This window comes from Paralichthys olivaceus, chromosome 10 (assembly GCF_024713975.1).
Source record: "Paralichthys olivaceus isolate ysfri-2021 chromosome 10, ASM2471397v2, whole genome shotgun sequence".
Taxonomy (NCBI): Eukaryota; Metazoa; Chordata; class Actinopteri; order Pleuronectiformes; family Paralichthyidae; genus Paralichthys; species Paralichthys olivaceus.
The window spans coordinates 4,112,459-4,127,102 of NC_091102.1; the positions used below are offsets into that span (position 1 = coordinate 4,112,459).

At 43.0% G+C, this 14,644-nt stretch overlaps 1 protein-coding gene across 4 annotated transcripts in view; it reads right to left on the reverse strand.

Moving 5' to 3' along the window:
* The window catches only part of sema5ba (sema domain, seven thrombospondin repeats (type 1 and type 1-like), transmembrane domain (TM) and short cytoplasmic domain, (semaphorin) 5Ba), a 129,393-nt gene that overhangs the window by 31,722 nt on the left and 83,027 nt on the right, over nucleotides 1–14,644 (reverse strand). For all 4 annotated transcript variants that reach the window (XM_069533398.1, XM_069533400.1, XM_069533397.1 and 1 more), the window contains 4 exons: nucleotides 9,611–9,673; nucleotides 8,759–8,857; nucleotides 8,458–8,671; nucleotides 3,067–3,352 (listed from right to left, as the gene is read on the reverse strand). In XM_069533398.1, coding sequence (XP_069389499.1) covers nucleotides 3,067–3,352; nucleotides 8,458–8,671; nucleotides 8,759–8,857; nucleotides 9,611–9,673 — 662 coding nt within the window. The remainder of the gene's footprint in view (nucleotides 1–3,066; nucleotides 3,353–8,457; nucleotides 8,672–8,758; nucleotides 8,858–9,610; nucleotides 9,674–14,644) is intronic.

Here is a 14,644-nt window from a genome sequence, read left to right on the forward strand (position 1 = left end):
GTGAGTTTTATGAAGTGCAGAAACCAAACCACCGGTGAACTTCTTAAATCATCAAGACAGCAAAACAGATTCTCACATTATCGTCCATCCCAAAGATACTAAATCACAATTAAACAAAGCAAAGGCAGAGGAAACACAGTTAGAGATACTCGTAACACGTCTTTAACAACTTACAAGATACTCAAGAGTAATTTGTCGATCATGGAAATATCAAGTCTAGGAGGGTGGGGGGGGACCTGGACCAGATCGAGATCGAGAGCAAACGGAGCGGGGACTTTGTTCCAACTCTTCCTGTTGTGTTTTAACGGCCCCAAATCCCTGGGAGCAGCTGTTCAATTTAGGCCGGGCAGATAGCGACAGTGTTTGTGGTGATTGCATTAACATATCCAACCCGATGAGGGAGGAGGTTTTAGAGGCAGGTTCAATGAGTTGCTTCAGAAAGGAAGGCCAAGGAAGGAGGAGACAAAAGACGATGAACAAAAGCTCGGAGCTCGCTGATTCATCTCATCACCTCCTCTCATTTCCTTCTCGCTATCTCCATCTCCTGCCTTATTCCTCTGGCCTTTTTTCCTTTTCTTTTGTCTCTCTGCCGTATACCCCATTCTCTCCATCTATCACAAAAGAAAGAGTGCAGGCTGAAAAGAAAGCAGCCGTGTGGTGGAGAATCCCAGCAGCTTAACAGGTGAGAGAGCAGAAGACGAGAGGCAGGGTTCAGTTTCCTGACAGAACACAGAGTACACCTGAACACCACAGACTGTGCTCGCTGACACACACACACACACAGACACACACAGTTGACTGATTCGAACTAGAATGGCCCTCTAGAGTAAATTGGAGTTGGGCTGCGGTTTTTCTATCCAAATCCCACCTAGCTGCGAAAAAATTAGCCTGACCTGAACCTGATGTTTGCCACAAATACAGGCACTGTAAATAATCCAGTATCTAGTTGTTGTGCCTTGGTTGTGAAGTCAGACAAAATAATTATTTTGGGACCAACTTCATTATACTTTCCTCATTGAAATCAAACCAAACTTGTCGACAGCTTCCTCAAAAATGTGACGCAGTTACACTTTTACCTAACGTGAGCTTTAACCGACACAGTTTGTCTCCTCTCATGTAATGAAGTCTGTGACACCCCCACTCGGAGCTATCAAACAGCAGAGGGAGTGTGAGTCAGTCTGTGTATCCGGCTCGGCTGAGAGCTGCACGCATCCACACTGATCATTAGCGGCATCAGGGAGGCTCTAAACTCTGCAGGGACAAAAAGTGTCTGTATCAGGGGGAGAAAATGTCACAGTAACAAACCACGTGAAGTGATGAAATGTTTGGGCTGAAATGAAAAGCAGCTCGAGCTCAAGTGTTTTGGTCTGCATGTCACTGTTCCCCCGTGAATATTGTCGCTGGTGTTAAAAGGCTTCTTCAGCACAGCTGCAGCTTGTTTTGTCTTTTCTGTTCACCAGCGAGGACGATGTTGAGGAGCACAGATTTAAGCAGTCAATTACAGTCATTTCACTTTTTATAACGTCTATTTAGATGCTCACTGCGACACCGTGCGACTGGAGGTTTTGTTCCATCACTCGAAATACAAACCATGAAAAGTATCTGCATTTGTTTTAACAGTTGAAGTTTTTCTTTCCAGAAGTAAACTCACTGTGATTAAGGCTAATGATCTATATCAAAACATCAAAGCAGTTTTTACCGGTAATTATATAGACTGTGCACCATATTCTAATCTGTCACTCTGAATCTGTTGTGCATGAGAGTGTCGTTCATGTGTGTGCAGCTTCCCGGAGATTCCCAAGATTTGATGGATTATTTTTAGTTTTGTGGATATTCGTCCGGTAGTTTTTGTGAGATCCTGCTAACTAACTAAGAGACAGACAAGCACAGTAAAAACAAAACCTCTTTGGCAGACATAATAAAAACCATATTATAGCAACAGTAGACCTGGTGTCCCGTTACCACTTTTATTAATCTTATTCAGATTAATAATCTGAGTTGACCCCTTCGAGAAAGTATGCCACTGCAATTTCTTTCATGTCTCCCAAAGGTGTAATTATCGAGGCAACAGTAAAGCTTTGAAATGAGTAATGCAAGATACAGTATGTAGAAATGAACAATGTGCTGACAAATCATCTGTTCCTTTACAGATGGAATAATAAAACTGTGGCAGGATTTGTACCTGTGGGAAATGAGATCCTGTTATTACGAGGAATTCACATCAAAATCTTTCCCCTTCTCCCAGAAAAAACATTTGCTGAAACCCGGGAGTTTGAGCTCGTCTGCGTGTGTGGTCACAGATCAGTTCAGATAATATGCACCGAATCAAAGACACACACTTGAAACCTCATTAACACAAACACCAAAACTAAATCCGACCTTGAGAAATGCTGTTATTATGACAAGATAACTGGATGAACTGTTCAGCTGCTGCTGTTTTTTCCAATTATTCGTCCTGAATAAAATGGCAGCTCATTGTTGAGCTGTGAGGCGAAAACATTTCTCAGAATATATGTGAATAAAATCTGCAAACAAAAGCGCAGTTGGTCCAACAAGAGGATGAATCAGACATGAGGGTGAAGCAGCGGATGAAAATGTAACACCAGTGCAACATGTTATGTGTGTGTGTGTACAAAATAACTCAACAATGCAAGGACTGATTTTCACCAAACTTGGTGTGAACATCACTTGACAGAGTCGCTCCAGATGATTCACTTTTGGAGCTGATCACTTAAAAGTTCAAAGGTCAATGTGAACAAAACCATGGTCCAAAAAACCTTCCCTTTCCCTTGATACCTTCTAAGATAATAGAGAAATAATCTAAAGCTGATAATGAGCTGAATCATTCACTGTCATATGACATCATGAAGAAGTTGAAAATGTATGTTATTTATATATAACGCGTGAATAATTTCTCATTAGATGGAATTGATTAAATAACTTTTAAATGTTGGAATCATGTGCTCTGTGCTTGCAAAGTAACTCTTCAACAACTTTTTTGATAAAATCACGATTAGCAATAGTATACGTCATTGGTTTTGTGGAGATCCATGTAGGTTTACTCACACGTTGGTGGTGAAGATGCCGTAGATGAGGTCTTGCTCTGGCAGGTAGAAGGTGCTCTGCAGCTCGTTGTAGTAGAAGGGGATCTCCCCGGAGCGTGAGCAGTTGAGCCTCGCCTTCATGAACGTGGTCCACGTGTCCTCCAGGAGGAATCGCCCGCCGATGTCGTTCTTGCAGACTCGCGCTACACGGGAATAGACCGTTTTCCCACAGTCGTGCTCCACTGCGTTCTCCCTCAGGAAGAAGAAGGTGAAGAGGCCGATGTCATACGCCGAGATAAAGTGCGGCTCTGCCGGGAGGAAGAAGAAGAAGCGGAATAAGGGAGGAGGTGGAGAGGGGAGAATCATTACGTGATGACTCCAGGGAAAAAAGAAATATTTGCAACATTTATCTTCGAGATGTTGTTGCGTTGACCCCTGTACTCCTTATTATTGATTGCAATAAAAACTTCAGGATTATACTGTTGCTCTCCTGTTTATGACGGTCTGCAAAAGAGTGTCAATGTCAAATGTTTAAATGAGAGACAGTGCAGAGGGAGGCGGAGAGGAGAAGATAAAAAATGGTTGCTAATAAATCTGCCTGATGTTTTGATGGTAACTCCATAGAGCTACGTCTGTTTAACTGGATGCCCGTGCTGCTTTTATTGCCCTGGATGACACGAGGAATGATTCATTGCCCTCCCCACTGGGTGGATTATCAGGTAAAGCAGACTGAATAATGCTTCGAATGGGACTTTGGTGTCATTCGTTGTAAACACTCGACGCATCACAGAATACTCATTCATCGTTATGAGCATGGAGGGAGCTTGGACTTGTAAAATAATTTTAGTCCTAAATCCACAATATCGACTCTAACAACGACATAAAAGTCTTTATAACAGCTTAAAGGATACGTTTATACAAAATCCCCTATTTGCTCACTCACCTACTACGGTAATCATGCATCTTGTTCTGGCTCTATGTGCAAACATTTTAAGATATTTCAATCTGACACACTTCAACACTGTGTATGTCAGTGGCTCAGAAAAACAACATCAGAGAACTTTTATTGTAAAGATATTTTTTTTGGAGCTTTTGGCTTTTGATCTGTGATGAAGTTCTATAAAAGGAGCGGCTGGTTCAGAAGATTTCACAGACTGATAATTGTGTAGTTATTCTGCAAGAATGTGGAGTGACGATCAAGCTGGAGAGGAGGCTCATTTAGAAAGAGACCAACACAACCCTTCAAGTTAGAATGGCCCTATCTCACATCGTTAAATGAAACGACAATTCTGCCCCTTTAATCAGATCAACCCATCAAGGGTCATGTTCCATCCTTCCACCAAGTTTAGTAGAAATGTGTTCAGTAGTTTTTGCATCAATTAAATAAACCAACCAAATGAGAAGAGCAAATACCTCCACACAGTCCCCTTACATTAAACCAAGCTGCACCAAATTTCGGAGACGATATCAGTTCCTGAAATATTTAAATTTTTATCATCAAGATCATTGAATTATCATTAATTGGGAAAACTGTTAAAGAAAGAAAAAGAAAAAAAATCCTGCGTCTGCCGCCAAATCTAGATACGCTACAAAATGTAATGGGTACTTCCCAGACGAAGTTTTTTACGTGATCCTGCTTAAAGAAAAACTTAGAGAGAGACAGGGGTGAAAACATAACCTCCTCGGTGGACGTAATGAAGTGGACACTGTTATTAGTTCTTCACCAATTTTGCATTTAAAATCCAAAGTTAAATAAATAAATATAAAAAAATGTCCATGAAAGAAAACAGAGCAAACAGAGCGGCGTCATTATCATCATTATCACCATTAGTTACGACGCCCAGAGGTATCGTTCAAACCACTCGTCAGACCCCGCTCAGTGAATTGGTGCTAACAAGCATGCGGATGAACAAGTGAGAGGAGTCATGTTTGTTGGGTCACTGACAATTACTGCAACTGAGGCTGAAGAGAAACCATCATGATGCCTGAGTGCGACTGTACCCGCAGCTAGAGGCCGTGTGAAGGATCTAATATTGTTTGTGCATGTCTCAGCTATGATGTGGAAGGTTTACGTGAGTGTTTGTGCGCAGCTATGTATGTGCACACCAGGATGTTTCTATGTTTACATACTTGTGCTTATGCATACTGTACCTGTGTCAGCCAAAGGGCAGATGGAGCTGACAGATTCTGCATATTACTGGAGCTGCGTGGGTGCAAATGTGATGAACGCAGTATTTCCAGCACCCTGCTGAGCGGTAAACAGATTGTTCAATCTGGCGCGCTGGTTGGGTGCTGGAGGAGCGGAGCCTCCATCGCTGACATCACATGACATTTAAGATCAAACACAGCCACGGTACAAAGAGCGACGCTGTTTAATATTCATATAGGAGGATTCAAAACTGGTCCATTAGTGATATGGGATGACGTTTGTACTGAACTGTTTTCTATAACCTTTATTGTAAACCAGCTGCTTGGCCACATACAGAACTTTATCTTTTTAATTATTATTCCAGACTAATGTGTTTTTTCCTCAGCATGAATACTGAAGGAAGTGGAAAACATCTGATGTAAGGAAATAAAAAGCTGATGTAGTAGTAGCTGTACATGGGACGGGACTAGAGGGCCACTGTGTAGGATTTAGAATAATCTACTGGCAGAAATGGAACCTGATAATCATAAATATCATTTTATTGTGTGTTTATTGTGGCCCTCTTCTGCAATGTTTCTTCAGAATGTAAAAACTAAACACTCAATCTAAATATGGGCTTTCACACTTTCACGTTAATCTGCCACCCCACAGTTAGATGGTGCTAAATTCTGCACAGGGGTCCTTTAATGTGTATAATGCTTCTCAGTTAGACCGTTTACAGAGAGCCGGCCGATCATGGAGTAGTTGACCATATGAAAAAGTCTGAGAGGAGCTGACATCAGCTCGTTGTGGAAGAAGTAATGAGCATTGAAACCTCGGAGCAGTGGACGCCTGCTGTGAGCTTTTGTCTCGCAGGGATCACTTTTACGTTTGTTTACCTAATTATATTAAACTAACATCTGAAATGGCAACATAATATGGAGAAAATATGAAAAAGCATAATACATTGTTTTTGCAGCATTACATTTTCCGCACAGTATTCAGGTCTTGTAAATCAGATCTATAAAAATATGAGTTCGACTTTGAGGTTGAAATGTAACGTGCGCAGGTAAACAGGGGTTTGGGAAAATCTCTTGCTTTAGCTTCCGACTTGTGCAAAAACTTTTTCTTCACAAAAGCTGAGAGCAAACATAAACATGAATTGAGATTCATGTCATTCAGGTGCATGATGGGAAACAGTTGGTCAGCACCTGGCGGGCTACCAGTCCAATAAGGGAACAGATTAATTAGATCCAGGACCCCCTCCCTGTCTTGAGTTCTCCTGAACTAGAGAGGCTTAGAGCTGGAAATGAGATTTTCATTCACACCCCAAATCCACCGGGAACACAACTCCACATCCCTCCCTGAATCAGCCATGAAGGAAGCAGGCTTTGTCTCTGATGGCATGTGTGTGTGTGTAGAGCAACATGTGTGTATGACTGTGTGTGTATGACTGTGTGTGTAAGACTGTGTGTGTGTATGACTGTGTGTGTATATGACTGTGTGTGCACCCAGTTATGATTATGCTGATGAGGACACGATCTACTATGCTACCCCCCCTCCCTCATGCTCTGTAAGTGTGTGTGTGTGATGCTCCATAACACACACTCACACACAGAGTGCATACAGTCTAAGTACATGTACTGTAATAACACACACACTCACATGCAGGCAGCGTGTGGCCCTGGTATAGGGAAGCACGCTGCGTGTTGTAATTTCACCCTCTCCCTGCCGAGAGGAATAATTACATTGCTCACTGACTCTTCAGTCTATCTTCTCTGCTTCCCTCCTCATTCTCATCCCCGAACCACGACTCGCATCACTCCTCTCGACACACACACACACACACACACACCTTTACACTGTCACACTCCCCAGCTTTACACTCTGTTCATTCCGTCTCTCCTTTCTTCCGGCCAACTCTATGAAGTCCAGAATTTTCGCAAACCCAGTTCTCCTCATATTACAGCTCAACCTGAAATATGTGAATATTTGTGCGATGGGACTAAAGACTTTGGAATTTTATGTTATTGATCAAAATGAAACAGGGGAATCTCGTTTTTTAACATCTGTACCTCAAATGTTTCAGCACTCGCACATATTATATTGTTAATGAATAATTCAAACGTCCATGCAAGCTGAACATCCCCTGTGATGCAGAAAATGAATTTGACCTTTACTTCCAGATGCCTAAAATACCTGCTCACATTTCCCTTTTCTATACACCTCAATGCATCCAACAATCAAAGCTTTTGTACAAAGGAAGTCGATGAAAACCTCCTCCAGTGGACGGTGCAGCTACATTCCTGCTGGAGCCGACATGTGTGTGAAAGGATTTCGCCTGAAGCACGGTCAGAGGAAAAGTCACAATGTCAGCAGCAGGGAGATTATTGACACCGACACCAGGAGGATTGACAGCATTTCATGTTCTCCGACCTTCCATAATCCCGACAATTCCTATGCCTAACCCGCACTGTGTGTTCCACATACAACTTCAAATCCAAACAGTCTTTCTGATCCTTTTGAAAAAACACCTCTGTCCGATTGATCCATGTTGGCTGTAACAAAAGAGACGATTATATTGGACGCAGAAAGTGCAGACTTGGCTGATGTGCTGCAGAGAGCAAGTCTAGGAAAATTTGGAAAAATAACAGGAGGAACTTTCATAGATTGTTTGACACAAGTCCTTACTCTACAATTTCCCCTCATGTGGAGTTTAGACCTGATCAGATAACTAATCCTGTTGGTTTCGATTTCTCACGTCTGATACGAAACTGACAAAACACTGACACCCTGAGAAAGTTGGAACTTGAACCTGTGTTTCATTATTCAGGCTCATTTCACAGAATGTTGAGCCTCAAATGCTCTGAAATGAACTCAAGTCAATGAATAAAAAGAATTAGCAATTTATTAAACATTTGCTGTTTCAAGCTTCTTCGATGTGACGACTATTTTACTTTTTAACAATGTAAGATTGGGTGTTTTTTGTATTTTTGAAATCTCCCGGGGAATAAATCCTGGTAAAAAATTCTGTCCCTTTGCTGCACGTCTTCCCTGCTCTCCGTCCCCCTTTCATGCTTAAATTGTGTCCCATCAATAAAATGCCCAAAAAATATCTTTAAAATAACAGACATATTCAGGAAACTGCTGTGGTTTGATGGTGACTCCGTTCGTGGAGCTATGCGATGAACTCATTGCCTTTCTAGGTGGTTAATGAAAATAACAATTGGCTTCAACGCAAAACAAAATCTCTAAAATAAATGATATGTAGGTGCAGTACTGTACCATTGAGCCATTTTGAGTTATACTGGGCCGTCCGGAGAGGAGGCATTCCACCCAGGCTGCGGTATATGACAGGGTCCCGGCCGGAGAAGTCAATGACGGTGGCGGCATACAGCTCTCCGCTCTCCGTCACCACCGCTGTGGAGTTGTGACGAGGATCGTACGGACAGCGCGCCACACCGTTGACCCGCTCCAGCACGCTGCTCATGTTGCCCACCTGTGGGAGGAGGAAAGATACAGAGACTAAAGGACCTGAAGTGTTTTCACAGAAGTTCTATGAAATCAAACACACACTTCTCTGTACCTCTCTGGTGATACACAGGGGCTGGAAAGCATTGGTTCCACAGGTCATGACTTCGGTCTTGTTCACCAGCAGGACTCTGATGTAGTTCTGACATTCAATCTGCGGAGAAACGAGAGGAGAGGAAAGCTTTGAAAGACGCACAGCAGTTACACGCTGAGGTGGTTGGCTAAAAACTCCTCGACATTTCCTAAGAAGAACAATGGAGCGAGTGTTTGTGAAAACCAGACGGGCACAAAACCAAAGCAATTCAGGATGTGCAGCTTCACTGTCTTTGTTCAGAAATATGAATGGAAACCTATTTGTGACATCGACGGGGGCTTCACAATAAGTCATGAATGCATGTCAGCGAAGAGTCAAATCTGCTTTAACAAAGGTGCGACATGGAATTATATGAGTATCATTTTATTGTGAAAGCTGCTGCCTTTGTTTGGGGAGAAGCACCGAGGTAATTACAGTGACACGTCTCAAAGAGGATAGATTTTCTGTTTTGTGTATTTGGGATTCTTTTGCACTATAGACACAGTGGGGGGTAAAAATCACAATCAGTCCCCCCAGAAATAATTGTTACAGAAGAATCGATCACAGCATTAGTTATCAGACACATCTGAAAGGAAGTTTTTGTGAGTCTCTCTATTTTGCCCCGGGCTCTCCTGTGCACATCTCCCTTCCCTTCCTTACGCCCTCTCTTCTCTGAAAGAAAAACAGCTCTTGATTGAAGGGTCTGAAATACTTGTTCTGTACAGACCCCTCCCATGAGGCCCATAAAGACCTCACCACAAAAGCCAGAAGATATCAAGATGGCCCCTCTGTGAGCCCGGCAGCGCTGACATGAAGTGTTGTAATTGAGGTTACCTCTGTTTTGCCTTTGCTCTGACAGGATCTCCTGGTTTCCTCGTCCGGTGCCCATTCTGTTGCCTGGGAGACAAAAACAAGAAAAAAGCACGGGGATGACAAAAAAGGCCGAAAAAGCAGTCAGCTGAGTCCTTCAGACGCTGCAAAACAGTTACGCAACGACCGACTGTTGCTAATACTGCATTCACAAACAGATGCATGAAAGGACTTTAACCTCATTGCTGTTTGTTTATTGTGTAAACATGGCGACCGGTTTGCCCGCCAAGAGCCTATTCGAGGGTGGCGGGCAAGGTACCCAAACGAGGCATTTGAAGGGCTGAGGATGGCATTAGCATGTTAATGGGTTTCTCTCCTCCTTCTTCTCCTTCTTTCATCCCCCGCTCCATCTCTCGGAAAGTTTGCAGCACTCGTCTTCCCCACCACCCTCGCTGCTACCGGCCAATTCCTGTTGATGGTTGTGTCTCGGGCTTAATTATGGATGCAGGCAGCAGCAGCGCATAACTGCAAACACACTAAAGCTTGTGCATACACATACTGCTTGGCCAACTGAGTCGCACTGGCTCTGGTTAAGAGGATTGATGTCCCTGTTTTTTGGCATAAACTGTATATGTGCAAGGTGCCAGGGGACCCCTGTTGTGTGTCACTGGCCTCATTTTACTTTTCTCCCCCCTTCTCCTCCTCTTCTGTGATCTCACTGCCCAAGTAGGAAGGTTGCCTGAATACCTTAAAAGTTAAAAAGTCAGCTCTTATATAACATAATCTCATTCCCCATCTCTCTGCTGCTTGTCTTTATTTCTTTCTGTCTTCTCCCAAAAGGGATTATTGTCATGCACAAGACAACACGCAGCGGATAATTATCTAGATCTCATGAATTGCCTTCCCCCAGACAATCTGCCAGTGTGACAGAGTTGTGACCCAACATTCAGCGAAGGCTGCCAACTGGGGGCAACCAAGAGTCAACGCCGAACTGGGTCAGTATTCCAGGGGCCTGATGAAAGACTCAAACAAACCAGTAAAAAAACACAATGTGATCCAGCTTGAAGAGCTCATCTTAAATACCTATTTATGTACAAATAGACTATGTTTTTTAAGGTGTGAATTTGTCCCTGGGTAATGTCACTCCTGCTTTTTTGGTGCTCGTTTTGCTTTAATTAAAACTCTAAAATCTCTATAGACCCAAGTCTCAGTGAGGGATTCTGTTCGAGAATATTTCTGAGTTAATCACCTCTTTTTATGCAGAGAACGCTGCTTGAAAAATAATATATTACGAACACATTTAATAACTTAAAACAGCCGCCAGAATCTTCCTGTGGACAATATAGTTAGTTTGAATCTCTTTATTTCACGGATCATGGAGCATTGCATTTAAAATGTGATTGCAAGACTGGAAGTTTATGATTTTGGACGATTAGCCTCTGCATAAATTCTTGCTAATGAGTTAAAACAACAGACAGTATAGTTGTACAATCCACAGCTTAATGAGCTGTAGTCAAATAACTGTACATTGTCCTGGGACGTCTTTTATTGCTTTTATCCTAAGCTCATATTCATAGAAGATTCATGACTGTGTGATTGCTTTTTGATTGCTCACACTGCCAGAACTGTTTGCGCTGCCAAAACACTGAAAAAGACGTAATTTCTCCTCCTCTCTGATGCTTTGATCGTTTGAGATGCAGCTCAAAGCTCCAACAAATCTGCCCACTGCAAACTGCACAGAATTAATTAAAAGTTAGCAACAAGCTGGTAAAGAAGGTGAAACACAGAGCAGCGTAAGAGACAGATAGTGGAGACCGAGACCACTAGTCTGCATGGTCACACACCGGCCAATGCAAAGCGAATATCACGGGTTAGAGTTCACTGAAGTTGAGTTCACTTCACCTCCTCGCTTGCACAGATTGTAAGTGAACGGGAGGCAAAGTTTCACTGCTGCTACATTGACATGTGTGTCCGTACCCTCAGTCTCCACCGACTCCATGGAAAATATCTGGTTCTGTAGCTGCTGCAATCTGTTCACCACCTTGTTGCTAATGTTGTTGCTCCAGCTAGAAATGAGTTTAATGGGACTGCTGCAGGACAGTAAAACTCTGGGCTCTTACCGTAAAAGTGCTGAAAGGTATTAAACCCTCCACAGATCTGAAAGGAGCCGCTGATAATTATGAGTTCGTCACTACCAGTAACAAATTACACTGAGTCATTACATCCATTATTAATGTCAAAATATTGATTAGAGCCGCTTCAAACAGGCTAAAACTGCACATAAAAGCCAGCTGAAACCTCTGTGCTTTAAGTAAGCACAGGTTAGAGGTGGGGATTGATCGTTTCATTAGAGTCGTGAAGCTATGTTTAGCTCCTGCAGCTGGTAAATGGGCTCTGGCCCATATTGATAGTTACAGCTCATCTCCCCGTCTCCCACAGCAGCTCCCTTCAATTAACCTGCTTCAGACTGCGCAGGAGGGAGAGCGACCGTAGCAGGGGACGGCCACATAAAGTAAACTGTGATTAAAATGGAACCTGAACTCCAGACACTGAGCGCAAAGTAGCTGGAGAAATAAATATACAGAAAGTCGCTCATGCGCTCTGCGGGAGCTCGGCTGTCTGGTCGCTAAACACAGAGAGTCAGCTGTGAACCTCGAATCCACTTCCCCCCTGAGCACAGGGAACAGCGAGGCACCTGCCATTCACAGAGCAGCCCCGCCTCCTCTGTGGCAGTCCATCACTTTGCCTGTTGAAATGAAAACACTGCTCCTCCACAGCCCCTGCATGTCAGCTCCTGTCAGCCCGCGGACTGATGGGATGACGTCATTGTAAACACACACACACACACACACACACACACACACACGGATGCCTTTGCGATGAATCATGGCTTGGGACATTTCCATCTTTTCGGCAGGACCCCGTTTCCAAGGATTCCCATCGGCTTAACCCGCTGACCTTCACCAGAAAGTGGCCCCCTCCCCTCCCTGTCCATCTCCTCTTCACACCACTTTGGAACAAAGCCACACACACACACACACAAAAAGCTTGTGAGAATACCAATTCCGCCTCAACATCCTCTCCCTGAAATATCTTCCCCCTGTACCGAACCCTGAATGGCCTGTTTGCCATTAACAGGATGAATAAAAGCTGCACAATGTGTGTGAAGGATGCAGCGTTTATTTTTCACTCAAAATGTTCACCACCTGTCTCACATAGAGAAAAGTCAGACGTAGAGAGAGAGAGAGAGGGGGAATATTATTGTACAAATCCATCGTTTTTAAATCAAAGGAACAGCTGAGTGCACAGGGTTCACTCACTGTCACAGTCTGGCATCTATTGATTTAGGCTTTGAGAAAAAAATGGCAAAGTGAAATGAATTTTAATGGGTGTAGAAAAAGAAAAAAAGAAATCTTAAAAGAGTGTTTTTCAAAATGGCAAACTTTGTGTTCAAAGTTTAAAGGGCCGTGGTCATGACTGAAAAAAAAACCACAGTGTTGATGCAAGTTCAAACACTGTTGATATAATCCATAGGCAATTTAGCCAGTGTGCAACAGTCCGCTGGATGGATGAAGAGCGGAAAAATCTCCTGCAGCTCAGCTGTAGCTCTTTTTCTAGTCTGAATAGAATGACACTAATATTTAGCTATTTTGCTTTACAATGTATTTTTTCTTGTCCTTTTGTCTCTTCATTAGAGTGCAAGAGAAGAAATACTTCTAAAACGTGTCTTTTAAAGATGAGACGCTTTCAGACCTGGACTGAATTCTGGACATTTTCATAAACATTTCCCCGAGTCAGTTGCTCTGAACATTGACGGAAACTTTTCCAGCCAGCTCCTCGGTAAAATGTCTGGAAATGAGCCCATGTGAGAACACAGCGGGAGAATGTCTCGATATTCACAGCGTGTAAGTAAAAAAAACTAAATGAATACAAATATCTCAGGATGAAAAAGAGGAGCCGCACACCAGCGTTAAATCAAGGTTCTTATTTATCTCACGATACATTTGCACGGTCTCTAGAGATCCTTATCACAGCATGAACAATCACCATCGAATTCAGAGATAAGCATAAATATTGGAAGAAGCAGGGAATTTATGTCTCTGATTCAAATATCAGGCAATTAAAGAGAGGACTGCCTCTCTGAGATGAGTCATTTCTAATGCCAGACTCTGCCCGAGGCCACAGAACCTGTTTATTGTTTGTGCCTGCAGCCACAGACGTATGTTAGAGTTCATTTCCATCCATTAGAAAGACCAACAACCATGTGTGCTACCTGCTATCTCCCCCCTCCTCCCTCCAAACCTCAGCTTGACACCCCATTTCTCCCATTTTCACCACAGCCGTATACAAAAGCATATCTCGCCTGCGGCATCTTTCTTAAAGGTGTAAAGAGACAGGTGAAGGAGGGCTTGAGTCTTTTTTTTTTTTTTTTTTACAGGCACATAAAATTCCAGAAAACACAATTAGTAGCAGGAAAGAAGAGTCATCACTTTTTACAGAGGAGGGATGGAGGCTGGGCTGGAAAATAAATTCTTTCTCCACGAGAAACAGAGAGGAGGAGGGGGGGGGGAGAGAAAGGGGGTGGGGTGGGGTTGAGGGGGTGGACGGCTAATGAAGTAAAGAGAGACGCGAACGCTGCAGATGTGGCTCCTGAAATGTGGCGCCGTGTTGATAAGGCCGTCTCTCACTGACATGCTGCTAACATCATGTGTGACAACTAATTATAACTCATGAATATTGTAAATAAGTGTGTCGGGGGAGTAATGGTTGTTTGAATAGAAGCTGTCTGAGACTCAGTCGAGATAGATTTGTGTAAAACTGCATCAGGACCAGACCTGAGCTGAGTTTTAGAAAAGAAAACATAAAATTAGAATAATCCTTTATGCACGGAGTCTAATAACGTCGGCATCCAAACAATAGGCTATAATAAGCAACAGCTGAGTTATTACCTCATATTTTAAGCTTACATAATAGCTTTAAACTCAGTAATAGTCCATTCTGCTAACATGGCCTGAGGGTTAAAGCTCTGTGAGCATTGATAATGAAAATTAGGGAATT